Raw genomic sequence first — 23,532 nt, 5'->3', positions numbered from 1 at the left:
ACTGAAAACGAGAGTCAAACTTCATTACTCTACACACAATATCCCAGACAAAAACGATAAACCACCTTAGTTAAGGAAACCTTGGACAAGCAAACAACAAGATCACGAAAGCCGTATGCAAGTACAAAATCCCTTACTTACAAGCACTATATGTTACTAAAAATACATGTTTGTGGAAAGCAATGAGTTCAGAAAGTTCTGTTAAGTATAGCGTTACGCATTTAGAAGAGAAGAAAAACCACAGAAGACTAAGGTAAGGTAGTTTTAATGAAACTGAAGGTTGAAAAGGGTTAACCACGAACTGAGAAACACCTCTTCAGAGAGGTCTATAAATGACGCCCGCTCCAAGTAGAGAAGTCAAATGGATGGTTGCGAACTCTACGTGTCGCATGAGAGATCTTTCAAAACTATTCCGTTTCCATAGGTTGTTCTAGCTGGGGATGCTGTGGATCGTCAAGAACACTTGCTTCCTCTGTACTCTCCATATGGACAACTGACTCTGAAGATTCACTCATCCCTCCCACATTAGGCTCTACTTCGTTTGTTGTATGGGCCTCCAATCCTTGCTGCTCAGCACCAACATTCACTTGAGCCTGCATAAGTTGTTGGTCATCAGTGGCAATCAAGAGATGAGGATGCGACTGTGCAGCGGCCATAGCAGCTAAAATTTCGGCCGGCACAGTAATACCAAGTGCATCAGGAGCCTCAACTGTCACGTGTCCAGCCTGCATGGCTTCCCCAATAGCTGCCTGTACATCAGATGGCCCTGTGCCGTCGGACACTTCCATGATGTGAACCTGGCCATGAGGAATAGCCACCGCTGCTCCGACTGCAACTTCTGTGGATGAGGTAGGAATATCGACTACCTGAGACATGCTGGTACTCACGACTGTCTCCACCACAGAATGACCGACATCACTTGCTGAGATACCGGCACTGACAGCTGCCTGTGTCACAGGGTCCACCAACATGGGGGCTCTAACTGTATGAGCGTCAGGCAAATGCTGAAAAATGCCAGGAAAAGTAAAAACTGGTGTTGGGAACTACGAAATTGGAATCGAGTACAACGATAAAACCCTCTACACCGGGCCCATACTTCGATCTTGCCCCAAGGAAAACAGATTGTCGAGAGATTGCCTTACTGTGCTAGTCAAAGGGAGCCCCCTTGATCTGCGTTAATCGAAGGGCAAAAACCGCGATTACATAGGAGTAGTGAGTATATTAAAAACTGCTATTCTCAAAGCAAAACTCGGTGAAAGGTTAGGAAATAAACATTTATTTCGATAGAGAACAGCCTATCACACCTTACACCTAAATGAATGTCAAAACAAAAACCCACACCACTGGAAGAGGGACACTCAGAGCTGGCCCTGAAGGTGACCGCCTTTCAGAGAATTGTAGGTACGTTATTTAAATGCTATTTCAAGGAGAGTAGCGTTAATAAGCCGGCAAGCTATCTGCTTACAAAACCAACCTGCTGCATGACAGCATCCTCTGCGCTGTGAGCTGTTTCTTCCACAGTCACCACTCGAGGGGTATCATCGACTTCAGCTGCTGCAGCCACAACAGCTTCACTAACGGCGACCAGTGCCTCAGCCAACTGCACTTCTGCCTCGTTATCAAGGTGACTGATATTCACGGTAGATATGGTTTGCTCTGACATGGTCTGTGGTGAAAAACAGGCTTTGTCATATATCAATCCGAGATAGGTACCCTAAATCAAGCTGGAAAGGTTCCTTGGTACAATGTTTATTTGTTTATTTGTTTGAGCAGGTTCAAGTTTTGGCAGCTATTCAGCTGATGTGGACCTGCTATACCCACCCACCCATATACAGAGGACAGCCACAACACCGGGAACTTCATCCCCTACTCTTCTCAAATAGTGTGTGGGTTCTTTAACGTCCCACAGGGAACTAATGAACATGGAAGTGATTTGTGAGACGGGACCTCCGGCTTATCGTCCTTATCCGAGAAGACTTGAAAGTCTAACCATTTGCGGATGTAATTACAAAGGCAGCACTTTCTCCTCAGTTATTTAAAGACCCTGAGTATTGGTCCGACCGGAGTCGAACTCACGACCTCCCGCATGGCAGCCCGGTGCTCAACAAACTGAGCCACCGGTGCGCGGTGTATTTGACTAGAACAAAGCCTGAGCCCTTTTTCCCTCGCCTCCTTGAGAATCTCCCCCCGGATGCTAAACTACTTTGATACTGTATCCCACTCCCCGCCGTACCCCCTCCCGCCGCTCCCGCTTCCCCATCCCAGGGAGAGTTGATGCATATACAAGCAACTCTTGTATCACGGATGTAAGTCTTGAGATTTATTATCAAAATCGACAACTGCAAAAACGTTACCACCAGACGTACATGGTCCACAGAAGCGCTCCCATGTGACTGCTCATCAATCAGGTCAGTATCTGATTGGTCCTCAGGTCCCTTTTTGTTGCTCCGGATACTGACTCGCCCGTCGCTCTTATTGTGTACCTTCATGTGGTACCGAAGAGACGCCTTGCGAGAAAAGTCCTTCTCGCAGATCTCACATTTGAAGGGTTTCTCTCCAGTGTGGATCCGCAGGTGGTTGTTAAAATGGCTCCTGTGGTTGAACTCTCTGCCACATACATTGCATTTGAAAGGTCGCTCGCCTAAAAGCAAGTCAATGTTATTTGTAAGTGTCGTCAAGTAGATGCAGCCGACATTAATTAAGAGGAGAAAGATTTACGTTAAAGGGAACCACCACTTCAGCAAAAAAGTAACTTTAAATCACAGGAAATAACCGTTACAATCAAGTCAGTCTAAATTATTTTCAAAGAAAGTGTTTGTATCCGAAATAATTAAGTTTTAGAATCACCTATTTTTGTCTTCAAATTTCGCGGGCGCCGCCATCTTGAATAATTTTGACGTGTTACGGTTGTCTTATTGTTATTAGACAAAAGCTCTTTGTGTCAGAACAATAGGGCAACCGTAAGACGTTACAATTATTCAAGATGGCTGTGGCTGCGCCCGTGAAATTTGAAAGTGAAATTAAGCGATTTTATAATTCACTTTTCTCGGTATAAACACTGTTTTAAAAACAAATTTCGAACAATTTTTTTTGGAAACATTCCTTCCTATTCTGTAGTTAGAGTGGAGGTTCCCTTTAACTAGAGCAAAGCCCCCGGGGGAGGGACTCCCATATATCGTAGGGCGGGGAAGATTCTCGGAAATTTTCAAAAATACCCCTAAAATATACCAGAGTCTTACGAAGGTGGGCGTGGCAACATAAGATGATATCAGCTAAAAATGAACAAATTCATAATTTTTAAACATTTTTAACAGTTCCAGAGACGCCAACTTCGAACACCCTCTGCTTGAAAAGTTTAGCAAGGCATTGTCATAATTCTAAGATCTATTAATTTCAAGGACAGTAAAGATACCCAAAAAGATACAATCTTAGACTTTGGTGGCCCAAACACCTTTTAGATAACCTAAAAGATACCAGATCCCTGATTTTGATCCTAAAAAGATACGACGATCATCCCCGCCCGTTGCCGGTTTTGCTGCAACCTCTAATTGGTAGAGAATGGAGCACGAGTTTTGTTATTTTCCAGCCAATCACTGAGAGTAAGCAAAAAATCGCGAAATATCCTTTCCGCAGTCAATCAATCGCTGCCCTTAACCACAAGTCAGTCTTAAATCGCACAATTGGCTTGAACCTTTTCGTTCCGGATTCAGTCCACAAGGTTGCACGCAGAACCAAATTTTCAATCACCAGTTAAAGGAATCTCTATTGCTTAGAAAACTCTTTTAAAGCCATCATACCTGTGTGGGTCCGGATGTGTTCTTTAAGAGTACTAAATCGTGTGAACATCTTCTCACATTCTCCACACTTGTATGGTTTATCATCACTGTGCACTGGCATGTGGACTTTGAGGTCAGTGGACCGTGCAAAACGCCTGCCACACTCATTACACTCGAATGGCTTCTCCCCTGAAACACGAAAAAAAGTCATCACTTTTACTTGTTCGGGGGTAAGATGACCTCAGCAATCAGGTTATCTTTTTCTCACGTTAGTTGACCGTTAAACAGATACTGAAGGAGGAGGAGCTGTACAAAAGACGTATAAAAACGAGCAAAAAGAGAGTTAAGATTTTTTTTGTAATTAGAAAATTTTATTGTACGCTTTTGAGTTTTAAAAATGTCCGCCAGCCAATGCAATGCAATGTCTAATGTCCCTTAACTTTTTGTCACAATGTCCTGTATTTCGTTGGTTCAATGATCATAAATGACATCAACTAATAGTGTCTCAATGAATTATGAAATACTCCTCAAGACTTCAAAAAACTATTTAAGATTCTCAAACAGAACCTACAATCATTTAACAATAACGAGCTAGTGAGGATATCCCATTGCTTTGGTAAGTTTGAACCACAAGCATACAACTACTGTACATGTACACTGTAGAAATGCAATCGGGTGAACCGTCAGGTTCGAAATGCATTTAATACAATTTTAAATACATTGTATTAAAGAAAGGAATTCGAATTAATTATTTCGACTTAAAAAAAAAAAGAATTCTCGGTGGAGAAAATTAATGGCTTTGTTTTTATTTATTTACTTATTTTTTAGAGAGTTGGCAGAGTGTCATTAAGTTAGGGGCCGATTACATGAGCTGGGCTGGCTCTTTTATCTGAGATCTCGGCACATCTGAGGAAAACACCAAAAATCAAGTTTGTGATCGCTCGAGCCTGGTTAGCAAGGATCCCGGCTAACATGGGCTGGCCTGGCTCATGTAAATCCGCCCCAAAACTTTAAATGTCAAAGATACCAGCAAACCTTGAATTCTCACTATTTCTATTCCTTTACAAATTTAAGAAGGAAGAAACTGTTTATATTATTTTCCACTATACCAGAATGCACAATGGCGTGTCGCTTGAAGGTAATTGTAGATATAAACTCTTTGCCACAAATGTCACATCTAAATGGCTTCACTCCAGTATGCCGGCCCATGTGTGACTGTAACTCCAGCTGCGTGCGGAATGTTTTGTCACACTCGTCACATTTGAAAGGCTTGTCCCCCGTGTGCACAGCCTGCAGGGTATAACCCATTGTTTACTGTTAGTCCGTCACACTTTCTCAAAAACAGTTTTCCTTTTCATATTTTTTTTTTGTTTGGGCCTGTCAAAGTACAGAAAACTTAAACTGACTAATGATCATAAATTATACAGGCCAAAGAATAAATTTAAGATTATGTGTTTTACAAAAACTTAAACCAATAATGCAGAAGCTTGCCTGGTTGAACCCAGGGAACAGGCCTCAATGTCAATTTTGAGGCGGCTTGTACTAACCTTCACTAAACTTGCACTTAAACTAACAAAAACTAGTAAGATCCTCACAACCTAAGAGCGTAACTGCATTGGATCGATATAGGGAACCGCTTTATCATCTTTAGCTTATATAGTTCTGTTGTACGTTTATTTGAGTCCACTGTTTCTGAAGCAACCCTGAGAGGCGGTGCGATAAAATAAATGCATTACTAAACCCTGAAGTTTACAGGTCCTATAGTATCGATGTCTACAAACCTGATGAGACTTTAGTCCAGTCTGAATGGCAAAGCCTTTACCACATACATCGCAGATAAATGGCTTCTCTCCGGTGTGGGTCCTCATGTGATCTCTGAGGCGTGCTGGTCGTGTGAACTGCTTTGGGCACATATCACACTTATACGGCTTGTCCCCGCTATGAGTGAATTTGTGCTTGACCAAATCAAATGATTGGATACAGGCAAAGTCACACTGGTCACATTTGAAAGGCTTCTCACCTAGAATGTGCAGTCATGTGCAAATGAGAAATTTAATGTACATGTAATTAGATCTCCCTTGGCTTTCCTTTGTCAAGATTATTCTAGAGTTAAAAACTAAGGGTACAGAGGAGAAAAAAGAAAGGCCAGAGAGTTTCAACCAACTGTACTCACTGTCCTTCAAGTTATTGCTCAACTACATGTACAGTCACATAACTTTGAAACCCCATGGTTTACTTACTACCTATGCCATGCATGTAGGCTACACACATTCTGACAATAATAAGAAAAATTTGTTACAAAGACATTTTGTTTAAAATTTTCATAAGTTACATGTTAAATATGAACATCCATGGATGTAATAGTGCAAGAGATGGGGTAGAGCACTGGAAATGCCACTTACCAGTGTGGATGCGATAATGACGCTTGAGATCGTCATAACGGATAAAAGCCTTCTCACACTGATCACACTTGTGTGGTTTCTCACCAGTGTGTCTGAAAGCATGACGTGACAGCTCGGCTGGGGTCTTAAAGGCTTTATCACAGCCTTCAACATCACACTTGTGAGGCTTCTCTTCCTGATGCACTCGGCGATGAACCCTGAAAAGAATAGGGCAAAAAAATCAGGAAGTGCACTCACTGGAAATGCAAAAGCTCCTCTCCATTTCTTCCCCCTTCCCCCCACCCCCCAACCACCTCTAAAAGTATAGCTGTTTCATGAGATACATGTAAATCTCGCTAACCGGGGACGTTCTCTAGAATGCATTCCTGCAGATGAAAACGTGTTCTAGAGAACAGGTTAAAGAGAACTTGTTTGTTCAATATCCGTTCTGCCCCCGTTCCATATCCGTTCTGTTGCTGCTTCATTTCTTGTTCAAGTTTCGTTCTGATCACGTTCGCGAACACGTTCCATGTTAGGTTAATTCTGAGCAGTACTGTAAGTAGAACAACAATGGTATCTAACTGTAAAAATATGGAACGTCTTTTTAATATCATTGGGAGTTGAATCTGAGAAATAATAATATTGCCACATGCACTAGTGTGCTGTCCCTTACTGTACCAAATGCTTGCATTAATTTATAATGTATATCTTGCAGCCTGGGCACGCCTTGGATATACATGTACATCCCAGGGACGACAACTGTCATCACACATTGGCACAAATTGTACTCTGTATCATTACCTGAGTGAACCAGGATTGTTAAAGGCTTTTCCACAACCAGGATGATCGCAGATATAAGGTTTGTCCTCTGAATGTGACAGAACATGGGACCGCAGAGAGCTGGGGTTGTTAAAGGCTTTGTCACAGTACTCACATTCATATGGCTTCTCTCCTGAAAATCAGGATAAATATTATCATATGATTGAACACATACAATTTTACCGAGTGTAACAATGGATATTTCCTTTCTCCCCTTTGAGAATATATAAAGTTAATACCACTGACAGTTAATTAAACAATCATGATAATATTGAAAAATACACATGTATATACCGGTAGCTTTACAATGTTATTAAACATGTATATACTGTGTGGGCATTACTAAAGCATGAAACAGCAAAACACCAAAAAAGCGAAACAAAGCACTAAACACCATGTGTGATCCCGCCATTCATTAAAATACTAACCAACAAAGGTTGGATTTAAGATTAAATATCGTTTTAGGTGTAATTTATCCTTTTAGGCCTAATTAGGCTAAAAACATTATTGCTCCTAATTTACTGAGATTAAGATTAGGATTAAGATTAAGACTGAGATTAGGAGCAATAACGTTTTAGGCCTAATTAGGCCTAAAACTATATTTAATCTCAAATCCAACCTTTGTCGGAACTTAGTATTCAATGCATGGTGAGGTCATACAGCCTTCTCAAAACCGGCCGGTCGACGGCTCAATGAGCCACCTCCTCAGAAAGCTTGACCGTCTCCTTCCAGTCAGAAAATGTCGCACAACACATTTTTAGCTCGAACGTGAAGTCACTGGAGCTATTACAAAAGCTTGAAAAAAGTTTGTTTCACGTACAAATTCGCGTCCGCAATATTTTCTGGCGTCGCGCACATGAAATGTTTATTTAATTAACATTCCAGTATTTCTAATCAGACTCCAAGCAAGTGTCAATTCCATATGTGAAATTTCGTCACTTTAAATCCCCCAGATTGCACTAAATTGCATCTGTGAGTGTCTAAATTTAAAAAATTCCCTAGGGGAGCATGCCCCCAGACCCCCCTAGGAGCTTGTGTCCTTTGGGCACTCGCTTGGGTGCCTATAGCACCAAACTGTCTCCACTTTCCATATGACCTGCTCCTGAAAAATATTTTGAGAAGGCTGGTCATATATGGTGTTTTGGTGCTTTGTTTCTGTGTTTCAGTGTTTTGTTGTTTAGTAATGTCCATACTGTAAGTACATTTCAAAGAAAAATTTTCACTCAAACCTAAGGCTCTGTAGACACCACATGTTTACTCTGAAAGCATAAGGCTGTAAACATTTACTCTCGTATTCTTATATATTTTATTAGAATTTTCAGCTTTGGCTAGTCTATTAACTTAAAGGCTTTTAAAACAATGCAAAAAATATACACAGAGTGTTAAACCTACATGTATCACATCTTGGAATATTCTTATCTTTACCTGTATGGATGAGCATGTGCTGACGAAGATTGCTGGCATAGTTAAAGATCTTGCCACAAACTTCACACTTGTGCTGTTTCTCTCCAGATGCATGTTCTCTCATGTGGCCATAATAAGACCACGAACGGATGTATGATTTGCCACAAATCTCACAGGTGTACTTGGGTTTACCATCATCTAGAAATTCGAAATATGTTGCAGAGCATCATTCAAAGACAACCTGTCAACTTGTACATCACAGGGAGTGGTCAACTTAAGCACATAATTATTTACTGTTAATAGCACATTTACATGAGGGGATTACAGTACCTAGAGAAATTTTGTCCAGATAACTAAATGAAATTTGCAACATTTAATTTGCCCAAAAACTGACTAAAGTTCGTACAGTGCACTTTTAATTTTTGTTGATTTAAAGAGATCTGCAGGTTTTCCAAAAGTGCAGACAACTGGTGACGTTGCCCAATACTTTCAATTCATTGATAGTTTAGAATGCGCAAAAGTATATGGAAAAAGAAAAAACACAGAGAAGACAAGCTCTGTCTACTCTACATGTACTTAGATCTATTTCTTCATCATCATTGCTCTTTGGTGGTTAGGGTGTGGGAGGCATAGACTAAGTACATGCAAAAATTTCAAATTAAAATCATTTCTTACTACACAAGACAACAAAAAAGATATAATGGCAAAACTTGACATTTAGAAAAAGAGGAAGACTCCTAATGGGGAAATTACTTCACCCTCGAGAAAAGACAAAAACTGTTCATTTTACCATCCCCTTCATTTTCCTCTCCTTCATTGGCCTGACCCTCTGTCACATCCAGTGGTGCCTCTATCACAGCAGGATGTACAGTGACCAGGGTAGCTCCTTGCTCCTGTGCAACTGCAGCCGCTGCTTCTGCATTAGTGGCAGCAGCAATGATAGCCTCTGTGCTGGTCGACATGGCATTCCCTCCAGATGCAACTACACCAGAGTCTGGTGTGGTGGATGCCAGAGCTGACATTTGAGTAACACTCAATGGCACTTGAATAGTTTGACCACCAGGAAGCTGAATGGTTTGAGTTGTTGCACCTGGTTGTGAAGGGCTTATCTAAATAGAAACAAAGGTAAGGAAGTTTCGTTTTGAGTTTTTTCTTTTAAGTATAAATAAGACAGCCCTGACCCATGACCAAAGTGACTAAATGTACCAAAAGCATTTTAATGATCACAGCTCATGATAACAGAATACAGTTAAATGCTAATTTTTACAGGGTTAACACAATGCAATTTCTCTGTGCATTTGATGTGGAAAGCCAACAAACACAATCTATACAATTACGCATGAATCAAGTCTGGGAGTTGGAGTTAGGTGAGTGCTCTTGCAACTTCAAAGGTACAGTTGTGTATCTCAGGCTATTAAAACCAGGTGATCAGCAGACTTCTCACCTGTAAAGTAGCAAGAGGCATTTGACTGAGAGTGGCCTGAAGAGAACTAAGTGTACTAGGATCTGCAGACGTGACGATGGGTATGAATCGTGGAGATTGGTGTTGCAGGTACTGAATATCACCAGTTGCTGATTGAGAGAGGACCTGGACCGCTATCATCTCAGCCTGCATAGTGGATAGAGTAGCTTGATCCATCACTTGCGACAGCACCGATGTGGGAATCGTAGTTACTTCAGTGGAGGCTATTGGAGAAAATGACATTGAAAGGTTCCAAAACGTATTTAACGACTGTATGTTTCTGTTAAACCAAAGCGGACATTATCAGAAAAGTAATATTTATAAGTAATTTGCCCTTTTGAACACTGGCCTGAAATATTTTTAAGATGAAGAAAAATAAAATACAAATGAATAACCCGGGAAGGGGGGGACCCCTACCCCATTATAGTCTATTCTGTGCCCAATCATAGACCCCATCTTAGTCACTTCTGAGCAAATGTCACTTTCGCTATCCCAACTTAGTCTCTTTCTGATTATGCCTCTACCTTATAAAGCCTTCTAAGTACGTCATCCTTAAATGAATTGACACATTTGTTAAATTGAATGTAGAACACTTTACTTTTCACCTACAGTACAAACATTCTGGTACATTTGCTAACCGTAAATATTTACACACGTACCGTATCGAGCCGACTGTTAAATATTAAAACAACAACATGAACCATTTTTTAACGGCGGATCTTCTTACTGTTGAATCCCTGCTTACCAGAATGTTCTTATCCCAGAAATCCCGAAAATGTGCGACCCCATTCTAGTAACTCTACTAAAAATGTAACCCCATTACGGTCAATCCAGTCGTGAAAATGCTGGATCACGCTGGCTCCCTGTGTTATTATCACTTTTCCTTTTTTTTTTTTATTCTTGTGACTTAATTGTTAATTAATTTAATGTATATAGTAATTACGTCTTTACCTACGCCCCAGCAACCAGCTGTATCATTGTCGAATGTGGCTAGCGTAGCTAAATAATTTAAGCTTTTAATTCCTACTACTACTACTGCCCACCATTATCAATAACCATCTCCTCCTGAACCAAGTTAACTTGTCCATCACTTGATGTACATGTAACCTCTGTGCCACTGCCTGCCTCCACTACTTCAAGATACACTGCTGGTTGGTCGCCCTGACCAGACTCCGCCCCAGGCTGGATAGCAACATACAATGTTTGCGTTTGCTGCGAGTCTGATTCACTTGATGTTGATGCAACCTCTTGAGACACTGCATTATTCGCTTCAGTAGCTACTTCAGACGTGCTCTGTGAAATGTTTAACCAACAAAAAACAGAGGATCTTGATGTACAATCAGAAATACATGTACATACTCCTAGACATCCAAACCCTACAGCTTCCACTTTTGTAACCTTCTCCAGGGAGCCTTGTTAAAAAAATTCCTTATTAATGATGATTATGAGTGAAGATAGTTTAACGTCGCACCAAAAATATAATGAGTTAAAGGGGCTAGGTCACGCTATTTTAGGTAATTTTGTTTAATTTTGTTAATTATGAGCTCTAAACGTCAAATTGGCAGAGCAAGAGTCTTTCATTTGCAAAATCACGGTCACATAACAACTGAGAATGATTTTCCAGCTGTGTAAATGACATTTTGATATAGACTGGTATAAATTTGAAAAAAGGTGGGCCGACATTTTTCAAATTTACCCAAATTCAATCCATTTCAATCCTCTCCAATTTTGTCCATCCATGTCCCTTCTTGGCTTCCCTGTGTTTTGTTAGAGTTATTCTATAGTTTTGAACAGTTATTTTGATATTTTAGTTAATTCTATGACCATTCGATCAGTGCTGAAATTGCCTAAAATTGCGTGACCTAGCCCCTTTAACCTATTAGATTTACAATGTACTCAACTACACTTTTACACAATGTCAATATTTTTTTATAGATTTACGATGTACTCAACTACACTTTTACACAATGTCAATATATTTTTATAGATTTACGATGTACTCAACTACACTTTTACACAATGTCATTATTTTTTTAAATATAATGTGTAAAGCTACTTGATTTACAAAATGTATTTATGTACCCAACTACACTTTACACATATGGGGCACTCACAGGAAAAAATAACAGATTACCATTTTTGGCTATTTTAGGGTATTAGGAATACCAACAAAAATCCCAAATTTGGAAGAGTGAGACAAGTCCCAATCAGGAAACTTGGTTGGGAATTCCCTTGTTGGGACTTGTCTCACTTTGCCAAATTTGGGATTTTTATTGGTATTCTTCAAAATACCCTAAAATATCCAAAAATGGGAATCTGTTATTTTTTCCTGTGACTCTCCCTTAAAAAAAATTACCTGTACATTCCATTTATAAGTATTAATTGGTAACACCTGTCATATTGCTTCCGGACTGTCAAAATGTTTCCGGACAGATTATACTAAATTTTTCGTTTATAACACAATAACTTTGACTGTCAAAAGTGACGGTCAAAGTTGTGTGATACACTACTTTGACAATCAAAGATGTGTAATTTAAACGAAAAATTTCAGAGTCCGGGAACATTTTTACAGTCCGAAAACAATCTGATAGCTGTTTGGTGTTTAGTCCACCATTTGAAGGCATTTCCACGCATGCATGCTGCTAATTGGTGCATTTAACTTGTAAATACAAGTATCATTTTTCAGATATAAACCTACCACATTTTTTTATATTATAACGTAATGTTTAAACTCCTGTTGATTTGCTCCTAAATTTGGGCAAGCATCCTGCCTTTGGATAAAAAGGGTAAATGGTTGGTGACATCCTCTGATCACTAAATGCCCGGAAAGCTTCTGGTTGGCAATTTTGTTACGTGTACAGCGTACATAACCACCGAAAGCAACAATTCTAACAATCAGTTTTACCTGTTGATCTGTGATAGCTGAACCTTCATTGCTCACTAGGGCTGATGGCTGAGATATTGCTGTTTTCTGTTCAATTTCAGAGTCATTCTTTTTGTTTTGAGGATCCAATGCTTGTATTGTTTGTTCCTTTTCATCCCCAGTCTTTTCCTCTTTTGTCATCACTTTTAAAGCCCCTGAAACAAAGAATTTTTGCTAAATAAATTGCCTACATCATTGAAAAGAACTTCACTGTGGTCCATTCTCTTACTGACTAGCAAGTTCCAGACAGAAAATTACTCTGGCAATTACTGCCACTTTAAAAAATGACAAAAAGGTCTTTTTGCTGAGAGCAGGGATGGCACAGTGGTGAGAGCACTCGCCTCCCACCAATGTGGCCGCGGGGTTCAATTCCCAGATGCTGTGTCATATGTGGGTTAAGTTTGTCGGTTCTCTACTCTGCACCAAGAGGTTTTACTCCCGGCATTTCCAGCTTTCCCCTCTCCTCAAAAACCAAGCTAAGATTTGATATGTGTTGATTTTATTTCATCTCTGTTCAGTCCCAACAAGTTCATTTATTTATGAAATGGTCCTAACAACTTCCAGACATTCTCTAGCCAAAACTTGAGGCTAAATAAGATACCAGTGAAATTTGGAAATAATTTCACAAGAAGTGTAATTTTTAAGAAGAAATTGTGCAATCAATTTTGGTTGTCTCCATCAATAAATCTGGAGAAATATCACAATCGGTGGAAAATCAAATTAGAGCCTTGAGAGTACTGAATCTGTAAAGTATAGATTTTATTTTCATCAGATCTAGCGATCTAGCTACAGCTAGAAGTAAAGAGATGAAAGTTCTCTGGAATTGAGAGTCTTGGATGTCATGTGAATGATCTCCAGGAATTCGTTTGTTATTCAGTGCTTTGAAATGATATTTACAGTACTTCTGGTACTAGAGAGGCTACCTCAGAACTCTGGTAGCAAGCGAAAAATTTAACAGGTTTCAATTTCGAGGGAATGCCGTCATCAATATTTTAATAAGAACGTCTTCAATTTCCTTCACATTTGCCTTTCCAAGCATACATCCCAATATACGTTTTGAGGATTCATGAATTTTACCTATCTCATCTCGTATCCTCGCAGGAAATATAAATTTTGCTCGAATTAACCGTTCTTCAAATGGTTTTAAAACGCTAAGCTTTCGGTCGAACGAATTGGCCTTCAGCCATTTGCAAAGAAATCACGCCCTTTTCCCAAGAAAACTGACTGAAAGCTATTTTCCATTGTGCAGCTAGTCCAGTTTGCCAAAAAAGGCTCAAAATGTGAAAGATTTAAAAGCGAAGTAAACTTAAATTGAAGGATTGATCGAGAGGTCATAAGTTACCGCTCTGCGAAACACAACAAACATATCAAAGAGAAACAAAGGCTAAAATATGGCGGCCGATTGCTTCGTGGTTATTGAAGTTTATTCGCTTGCAAACAATGTAATCGGTGCGTGAAAAAGCCGGCCAGAAACCGACAATTCTTGTTCGACTTTCTGGGAAGCCATATTTTACCGATGAAACGATAAAATAGAGAAATATATATGGAAGGTCAGCGGAAATCGTAGTTATCTTCTACAAAATCCCGCTGACCCTCCCAACGCAACAAACACTACCATGCACATGGCGAAATGGCGTGTTATAAGAAACCTCGCTGTTCCAAGCGGTTTATATTTTGAGCATTGCGTTTAACTACCCCCGAGAAGGATGTTACGAAATTTTCAAGAGTAAGAAGTTCTTGCTAGATAATCAAATTGGACAACTTCAGTTCAAGGATCGGTTTCTTCTTTGTAACGACATCGATGTAAATTTTGGCGGGCCGGACTTTAAAGCTTGATTTATAAGTTGGAGAAGATGGGATTTCATCGGAGATCGATTGTCGAGTTAAAAGAAGTACGAGAGAGCTCTGTGCTTTGTCTTTAAGGGACTTTTTATGGAAAAGATGGTGTTTTCGCTTTGTCTTACCTTCTTCTTGATTGTTTGAAGACGCCATCTTCTCACGAGGGACACCCATGAACCCTTGCGAGGCTTCTTATACAGACCGTTGGCGGTCCGCACTGCGTGCATACTGAGGATTCCGCTTCTCGAGCGTCAAATGGGGGCTACCCGTGAAAAAACATGAAGCAATGTTAAAGAAGGATGTTAAGCTCTAGTTTTCGTGCATTATTTAGGGCCAAACCTAGGAAAACCTGAGAAACAGGCGTTTGTGAATAAAAAAAGCGTTTTAAGTTAAGGTAGTGAAAGACTTCTTTTTCAGCTTCTATGCGAGGAATTCTCCTTTAATGTTTAAAATATACGTGTCGAGTTATACCCACCACAGAATACTCCAACGTCATTGTGGTCTTACGGTCATTGTGTGAGTTTCTCATTAAAGCGTGTGTACACCACCCTTTCCCAGTTTCAAATTTTCTTAGTTAAATGGTTAGATTTTCAATTTCCCCGGAGAAACCAGCCAAGGGACGTTGAGAAGGAAATTCCATACCGCTCGCTCGTGCCCCTCACGAATCAGCCCAGAATTCAGGTGCGCACGAATGCCAAGGCAACGAAAAGCTTAAGAGAGACCAACGCTGCTCATGTCCTCCGACTTATTTACGTAGATCCACCACTTGCTTATATGCCAACACTTTTGCTGATTGGAGATCGAAATATCCCATCAATTTTCCCTTGGCTGGTAAAACTTGGTTCTGACGCATATAATTTAGTCTAAGAGTGCTCCATATGCAAGCTCCCACACGCTCATCACCAGGACTTACGGTATTAATGAGCTTAGCATCGGCTAAGAACGTAGCCTAGCCTTTAGGGAGCATTAGCAAAGACGACAGCAATGGCAACACCAGAAACTTTACTATCCGCGCTTTACCACTAGTTGAATTAGACTTAAAAATTCTCAAACCAACAACGTTATTTTTCAAATTTATTATCAAGATTTTTCAGACAAATTACACGGATTGCCATGAAAATACCAGAACGAAATCACACATTTTTTGCATGTATATATTGTATAAACGATGGATGACACTAAACTTAAATAGTAACAGGTATTTTAAAAGAAAGTGCTAGTGGATAAATTTGGATAAATAATTATCTGAATAAATTCATTTTCACAATAAAAGTTAATTCGATCGAATTTCATATAATATTTGGATGTCATCTGATGTTCAAACTTTGATAAATCACAGACAACGGCTTGTGACTATAATCTCAAAAGACACATTCTCCTTACTCTCCTAACTATGGAACCGGTTGGAAAGAATAACTTTGTTCTAACGGCATTATTGTTTTATCAAGCAAGAAAAATTTGGCGAGAAAATTAATGTTAATCATTCAAGCGACGGCCAGTAATTTGAAAGAGACAATTTTTCTTTCGTTTACCTTGATAGCACAACCCTGGAATGCGAATAATCTACTCCTGGTTAGAAAACGCTAGTGTGATTTGCATAGCTTTCATAAGTACGATACTTTGTGAAAAACTCAACTTTGATTCAAAGCAACCGTAATGGCAACTATGATCAACTGAAATATTATGACTTTACTCAAAGAGTTCGCTGCATTATAGCTGCACTTCATTTGAACATTCTTCAAAGCAGGACATTTTTCTTTCTTTTTCAAACTTATTTCGGTCTCAATATGTGCGCATGTGCCGTTGACGATTCGAAATGCGCCTGCGTCGAAAACTCTGTTGCTGATGTGGCAGTTGAAATTATAGAAGAACGATTGGCGATACTCGCTCCAGTTCTCTATCACTAGGAGATACAGATTGGTCCTTGGAAGAGCTGAGAGGAAAAAATTCCCGGATCGACAAGGTCCATCTACTGAATCAACGATAACACCATCAAGACCTGCAAAGGAAAATTCAAGAATAGCATAGTCAATGGTGAGAACAAGATTGAAAAATTGCGAGTTGCAAGTATAGTCTGCATTCCCGCCTTTTCTTTGGCTAATGCCAGTGACAATATACGCATTCCATTCGGGCTCTACAGTCATCGACGCACTCATAAACGTAACAATGAACACTGACAATGAACACTACTTATTTACCAAGTAGACATCTTACTCGATAGAGGGATTGCCAACAACAACAACAATTTCATTCCATTCAGTTCAATACGCCATATTCGATATATTAAAATTCAGCTTGAAAGAGAGGTTTAGAGTACAAAGACAAAGGAAAGTGGATGATATGCTGATATCTTTCAGATTCATTGCAACTTGTTTCTATTGTTTTTGTCCTCTCTGCATTACTATCAAGCTGAATATTGATATTTGGAAAATGGCCTATTGTCCGACCTAGGACTAGCAAGGTACCGATGCCGATGATACCTTTCCTTTTCAATTGATGTGGACTTTATAACTCACTTGCTAAGCTACGCCTGGGTTCGAATCCCGTCGTAGAACAAAATTGTTTTCCGGCTTCTCCACTGTCAAGGAAGGGTTACGTTTTTGCATTTCTCCACTGTCAGTTCATTAATTTTCCTGAATAGTTGTCTTTGTTTCCGATTTCTATAACCCAAACTTCACATTCTATCGTTTCATTTTCACATCTCCTCAACAGTTGCAACTTAGCCGAATCGGCCATTTTTTCTTACCGAGGACGGAGTCATCTGTAGTGTACCCAACAACATCTTGAATACAGCCATATTCGTTCCTGAATGGTGGCACTGGTCCCCTATTCTTGTAATAATCGTCTTCTTGTTCCGGCGTCTTAACAATTCCTTCCAATGTCACCTACAGAATACATTTCACATTCAAATGTGTTGTGTCATTTGCTCTTCTGAGTCACAGCAAAAATTACTGAGATTGCTGGCAGTCTCTTCTGTATCACTCGAGCCGCGCACCTGTTTCGGTTGCGTGACAAACACGATTGACTAAGGAAACAGCTCGACTGACAAAAAAGGGAATGCTATTAAATTTTCAAGAAAAAAATGGAATGTTTTAATTTTCCATGTTGCGTTACGTCACGCGTGACCAGTAGTTTTGAAAATTGAACTGAGTATTCAAATCTGCGAGTCAGTTTTGAACTTTCCTCTGGAGATTCTGAATTTCCCGAGGATATTTCCAAGATATCTATCGCAAATAGTGAGCGATGAACTTTCGTTTTAACATAAAATAAACATTGTTTGAAAAGTGAAAACTATTTCAAGCGTTTGATGAATTATTGTTCAGTTATTGTGCGTTTTTCGTACCAAATCTCGGAAGCTCTAAATAGGAATTTGGATGTTCATTTCAGTCTGGTGGATACTGGCCACGCGTGACATAGTTCGGCTGTAAACGCTTGTGTCCAGAAATCCACCCAGTCAGAGGCACGCCCAATTTTGACATCCAACACGAACTGTCCCTTTAAATCTAAGCCTTTGCTACCTAAGTCCAAAGGTAAAGGTAAGCGTTAGTTTTAGCTTACGGTAAATGCAGCTGTTTATCAATACTCGAGCAGCAGCATTTTGAGGACACTCTATGACGTTCAATGTCTGTGTTCCGATACGCGAATGATGTTGACGTTGGGCAGAATAGTAAGGGGACACTTCGTGACGCTTAATGAAATCCGCGTGCATCTAATTAGGGGCTTCTGGACAAATCTGAAAAAATGCTGAGAAAACTGATTCGTTCAAAATAAGTATTTCAATGCACAGGCTATGTACACCTGTTTTTGGCGGCCAAGAATGGATTTATGGAACATGAGTACCTTAGGTGCATAAGGTGATACGCTGCATATTCCCTGGAAATCAACTCGTTGATTTGGAACGAAGAACTTGTGTTTTGTTACAAGAAGTTTCATGATGTCTCCCTCCTTTCGTCCCAGGCTAACACGTTCGTATTCGCGCGCGTCTTTGGTGCTGACAAGGAGGAAGTCTGGGTCCGTGACCAAGTTGGCCAGGTTATCTAAAAGGTAGCATCTAAGGAGAAAGTTGAAACAGAAGCAATTGTGACAATCTTTCTTTTTGCTGTCATTCTTACTGCTCGAATGTACTCTTCCAAAACACTTGCTACAAAAAGAAAATCAGGCAATAGGAAAACTCCATGTCCTTTGAAGATCGCACGAATTCTTCGTGTTTGTTGTTGGAATGGGAAGAATGTTACAATGTCAGGAAAGAGACGACATGGAGGGCACACTGGTGCTGAAAGGAAAGTGATTGTGTAACTATTAAAACGTTTCTTCAACAATAGACTCATCTCTCAAACGGCGGTTTCCCTCTTTACTCAACTTACACGAAGTACGTACAATCAACTTCAAGCTTCAAATCTACTTCAAAGAAACGAATATTTTTAATATGCAGAGAAGATTCCGAATTGACGAAGCAAAGAGTCAAACTCGGATCTATGGGTTCTTGATACAGTTTTCAATATCCACTAGACTAACGAGACAAGCTCCCGAAAAGTTTAATTTTTTGAGTATTGACATACAGTATGGGGCCCAGTTCTCGGCCACAAAAAACGTAAACTTGTATTTCTTACCTTGGAATAGCCGTAAGGACTTGAAATTTCAACGACACCTAGCTTCAGCATTCAGTTTACACATGTAAAGCTATCGACTGCTCAACGCTGTTTTCTCCCGAGTAATAACGAAAATGGAGGCTTCGTTCGTGGGCCCAGTTATCGGCCAGCGAGCCCAGTTCTCAGCCACAAAAGAGTGCCCTCGATTCCTCGCAATAAACAACGTTTTATCACCAATTTTTGTTGTTAAGTCACTAATAAGGCTTGTGTTTGATATTTCGACCACAAAGTATCCTTAACGAGCTTTGTTTCATGTTAGAAAAGGACCTTTTTGGCACACCTAGTTTTTCTCGTAAATACACTGGCAAGCGAGGCTAAAAAAGAGTTGGGTATTTCAAAACGGGGTCCGGTAAGTCAAAACTCATAATTTTAATTTATAGCTTCTGTCGGAACATGCCACCCCATTACAGCTTTACTTTTACAAATGATTTGACAAGAAAACTCCATACAAAACTAAGAGCACTTTTTAGTGTTGTCTACGGCCAGCAGGGTGGCCGAGAATAGGCAAATACGAAGAAGTACTAAGGAAATATTGAGGGGTGAATTTAGGTAAAATAAAATAGGCCAGGAAAAGTTTATATTTAACAGAAAGCTTTATCACTCTACGTTCATTATGCCAAGAATTGGCTCATTTAGGCCTCCTATACGGATAAAATACAAACTTGAATTAGACCATGTAATTCGACTAGCCGTAAACAAACACGTTCTCGTGGAAATCAAATTCACCTACCTTCGTGTAACCTCGATTTGCTCACAGTATATAGTAGCTGTAAATTCAAAACTCGGCAGGACGAAAGACAAGGAATAAAGCTACCTTTGGAAGCAATTGCTTTTTATTCAGATTCATTTGCGGCGCTAAAAATAAACGTTGAACAAAAAGTGGCCGAGAACAGGGCCCCTTACTGTAGTGGTACCCAGCAAAACAACTGAAAGCTAACCGTTTTCGAAGTGGTTTTTTGACGTAAATACTGTAGATCAGCGCGGCTTAGCTCAGAAACGCATTTCTTATTGAAATAAAGCTCTAATTCTGCCTGTTTTCATTCTTTTTACAGCGGATAAGCTTGTAATATTAACATGGGATATTGCGTCGCGTAATTGTTACGAAATGTCCGCTGAAATAAAACGCTGAAATTTGAATAACAATAATTATACATCTTGAGCCCCCTGCTAATGTTTTTTAAACAAAGGATTTCTCGCGTAGATGTGAGGCTTAAGATATATGGAATGTTTCCACTCACGTGATCAGTAACCTTGTTTTTCCACCGAAACAAAAGAAAACGTTTGCATGATAATAGAGCCCAATTCCCGAGGATTAGTTAGGAACACCAACATGGCCGCCGTTTCTTTGTTTAAGGACACCAACATGGCCGCCGTGAAGTCCCGTGAAAACACTCTATAAGTATCGATCGTTATTCAAATTTCAGCGCCTTTCATGCAATGAGTCTATTGTTTGAGAATGGAGAGCCTTTCTGTATGTAAATCAAAGGATCTCTTGCCTGGTTTGACAAAGATGTTCCCCATCAGGGCAGGTGTAGTTCATTCCGCATGACCGCTCATCTTTTGAGCTCCTTAACAGATCATAAACACGGAGATGAAAATCGTTGTACAAAATGTCTAGAGCAGTAACTGCTTCCACGCGATCAGCGGCGCATAAGGATCGGTTGCCGGGATACACACGGCATTTCCCTGAAATACACTGAGTATGCCTGAAAAAACAAAAAGAAAACGAGATAAAACACTATTAACTTGAACGAGTGTTGTAAGAGCAAGGCAATAATTCAAGCGCAAATCGGGACAGGCACGTTACTGGAAGAGAAGCATTGACGTAACGATGAGAGAACTGGTACTAAGAGATCAGACCCTGAATCAGCATCACGTGATGTGGTCCTCCACATTGCTTAGACAGGCTTTGCTCTGGTGCTGAATCAACTGACTCTTATTTTTACGTTAAGCATGATTGACAGATTCTACACGTTAAGATGACATACCTTGTGCAGGGACAGCCTCCCCGGAAGTTTTCCAGGCTGTCGCAACTGCCACCAGACGCGTTTTGTGGCAAGGCCTGGAAAACAGCTTCTGATATAGTAATAACTTTACCGATTCCGTTGGCATCCATGTAGGCGTTGGACACAGCTGTTTTGGATGGATTAACCAGAGCTCTATGATACCATGGGCGTCTGAGATTTCATAAAGAAAACAATCAACGTAAATAAACCCTAAAACACAATTCTAACGCAAATCGCATTCAACGACCCTAAAACAGAACTCTAACGCAAATCGCATTCCACGCTAAAGTGCGATAGTCGGAACATTAAGCTGCTTTTTGTAGCTTGCCTAGCAAGCGTTCCAGTAGAAACGAAGTTTTCTGTGTTACCACCTGGAGAAAATTGTGCCAAAAGGTTGAGGGAACCTCTCATCTAATTTCCGCACGGCCAGAATGCTGCAATGTCTCTACAAAGTTTTTCTTCCGCACGGACATTGCGAAACCTTAATCACAAATGAACTACAAGTGACCTTTTGAAGATAAAGCTTACTTGGTAGGATCAAAGTTCTTCCTTGCGCGATGGCCAGGGTACGAGCGAAAGACGCCACTCTGCGTGCCAACGTATGTCCATGGAACATCTTTCAAAATATCACTCGATCGATTCTTCCAAGTTTGTTCTATCAACGACGTAATCTGCACATCTGGTCTGAGACATGCGAGAAAAAACGTGGATAAGAGAGACTACAAAGAGTGGCAATTACAATCTGGGAATCTTCTAGAGTTACCAAAGGTCATAAGAGTTGGTTTATTAATGGTGGGCGATGAATTTCAAATCCTTCCTGGTGAAATGACTTTCAAACGCGATCTGAATTTGTTTTCAGTCATCCCGAATTGACCCCGCCGTGTTTTGCGAAAAGCCAGATAGTCGCCTCCTACCAATTGGGTTTCTTTACTTGAACACGAAAACGCTTTGTAAAAGAGTCGCGCCACGCTTCAGCTCGCACTCAACCAAACATGGTAGACAATCCAAGCTGGCGATCAACAGTCCACGCAAAAGAGAGTAAACCAGTAAAACGATTTTTTCCGTGGCGATAAAAGTCAGTTTAAAACATCATCTGTTCTACAGTATATTTCCGACCAAGATAAATCAACACTGAGTTTGGGGGGACGGGAAAGAGCGGCTTTTAAGCGGAAAACATTTGGATAAGTTTTTGGAGCGCCGAAAATGTTTCTTTCTCTCTACACGTTTTGTCCAAGATTGTAGATCTTTAAAGGGAACCTACCTAATAACGAATTGCTTGTAATGTCAACGATCAATTTTCCTATCTATTAGAATAAAATGAATTTTAAAATCAGACTTTTTCTTACTGTGGTTTCAAACTTCCCTGGCGTTGCCATCTTTTTACGGTTGCCCTGTCAGCTTGTGTGTCAAAACAACATGACAACCGTAAAATGTCACAATTATTCAAGATAGCGGCACCCAGGAAATTTTGAGAACAAAAGTACCGGTAAGCAATTCTATGATACAAGCGCTTTCTTTAAAATAATGTCAACACATTTGATTGTGAACAGTTTTTCCCGAGGTTTGAAGTGATATTTTTTGCTCCTTTAAACTGTCATCCTGTAAAAATATAGCGTAATAATTCATTTTACTTCACCTAACGGAAGCTCGAAACTGTCCTTGCGGGCACCCAATGCTATCATCGTCTTGTCCGTTAAGGAAACGATGAGCAGCGATGGCGATATCAGTGCTATTTTCTCTGAATAAAAAGTTGTTTGGATGGCAGTAGGTCTTTGCACTCAACATAACGGTGGAAGCCTCATAGGTTACGTGAACATCAGGAAAGGATGGAAGATTATACTGTACGTTCAGACTTGTGTACAGGTCACCAAAGACCTAAAATGAATCATTTCTATTATTCAGTATATTTGCGTGAGTGCTTTCAAAACTTAATAATTGCAGCTATATATGTTTGAGGTGTAACGCGCCCCGTGAGAAGGATAACATTAGGGTGCCTAAGCAACGCCAACGGCGACGACAACGAGAACGTCACAAATTTGCACATTTTGTGGCCAAAAACAATAGCCTTGCACGCCCTGCACGTGCACTTTTCACTTTTGTCCATTTCTTTGCCGTCGTCTGTAAAACAACAAGGTGAAATAGCCAAATTTGAGGTTTTATGAAGGACGTCAGCACTTGAAGATAAATTTTCATTTTCTCCCCTGAATTAAGCGCCGTTCCGACCAATGTCATTTTTGAGGAACTACCACACCCTTGTCATATAAGAAGGGTTG

The 23,532-nt window shown here is 40.1% G+C and overlaps 2 protein-coding genes across 2 annotated transcripts in view; both read right to left on the bottom strand.

Annotated features, from left to right (window-relative positions):
- Positions 1-15,666, bottom strand: part of LOC138047264 (uncharacterized) — a 17,178-nt gene extending 1,512 nt beyond the window's left edge. Inside the window, exons 1-14 of the mRNA XM_068894025.1 lie at positions 14,730-15,666; positions 12,748-12,920; positions 10,886-11,135; positions 9,825-10,066; positions 9,171-9,489; positions 8,402-8,578; positions 6,959-7,109; positions 6,179-6,375; positions 5,558-5,796; positions 4,886-5,066; positions 3,798-3,965; positions 2,367-2,641; positions 1,475-1,666; positions 1-1,004 (exon numbers count right to left, since the gene is read on the bottom strand). The exon at positions 1-1,004 is cut by the window's left edge and continues 1,512 nt beyond it. Of these exons, the coding sequence (XP_068750126.1) occupies positions 408-1,004; positions 1,475-1,666; positions 2,367-2,641; positions 3,798-3,965; positions 4,886-5,066; positions 5,558-5,796; positions 6,179-6,375; positions 6,959-7,109; positions 8,402-8,578; positions 9,171-9,489; positions 9,825-10,066; positions 10,886-11,135; positions 12,748-12,920; positions 14,730-14,778 (3,210 nt within the window). The 5' untranslated portion in view covers positions 14,779-15,666 and the 3' untranslated portion in view covers positions 1-407. The remainder of the gene's footprint in view (positions 1,005-1,474; positions 1,667-2,366; positions 2,642-3,797; positions 3,966-4,885; positions 5,067-5,557; positions 5,797-6,178; positions 6,376-6,958; positions 7,110-8,401; positions 8,579-9,170; positions 9,490-9,824; positions 10,067-10,885; positions 11,136-12,747; positions 12,921-14,729) is intronic.
- Positions 15,667-15,668: 2 nt separating this feature from the next.
- Positions 15,669-23,532, bottom strand: part of LOC138047263 (voltage-dependent calcium channel subunit alpha-2/delta-1-like) — a 34,639-nt gene continuing 26,775 nt past the window's right edge. The window contains exons 10-16 of the mRNA XM_068894024.1: positions 22,896-23,134; positions 21,788-21,943; positions 21,242-21,430; positions 20,750-20,959; positions 18,445-18,655; positions 17,351-17,489; positions 15,669-16,603 (exon numbers count right to left, since the gene is read on the bottom strand). Of these exons, the coding sequence (XP_068750125.1) occupies positions 16,236-16,603; positions 17,351-17,489; positions 18,445-18,655; positions 20,750-20,959; positions 21,242-21,430; positions 21,788-21,943; positions 22,896-23,134 (1,512 nt within the window). The 3' untranslated portion in view covers positions 15,669-16,235. The remainder of the gene's footprint in view (positions 16,604-17,350; positions 17,490-18,444; positions 18,656-20,749; positions 20,960-21,241; positions 21,431-21,787; positions 21,944-22,895; positions 23,135-23,532) is intronic.

Source organism: Montipora capricornis, chromosome 4 (genome assembly GCF_036669925.1).
Source record: "Montipora capricornis isolate CH-2021 chromosome 4, ASM3666992v2, whole genome shotgun sequence".
Lineage (NCBI taxonomy): Eukaryota > Metazoa > Cnidaria > Anthozoa > Scleractinia > Acroporidae > Montipora > Montipora capricornis.
This window is presented reverse-complemented; position numbering and strand designations above follow the sequence as displayed.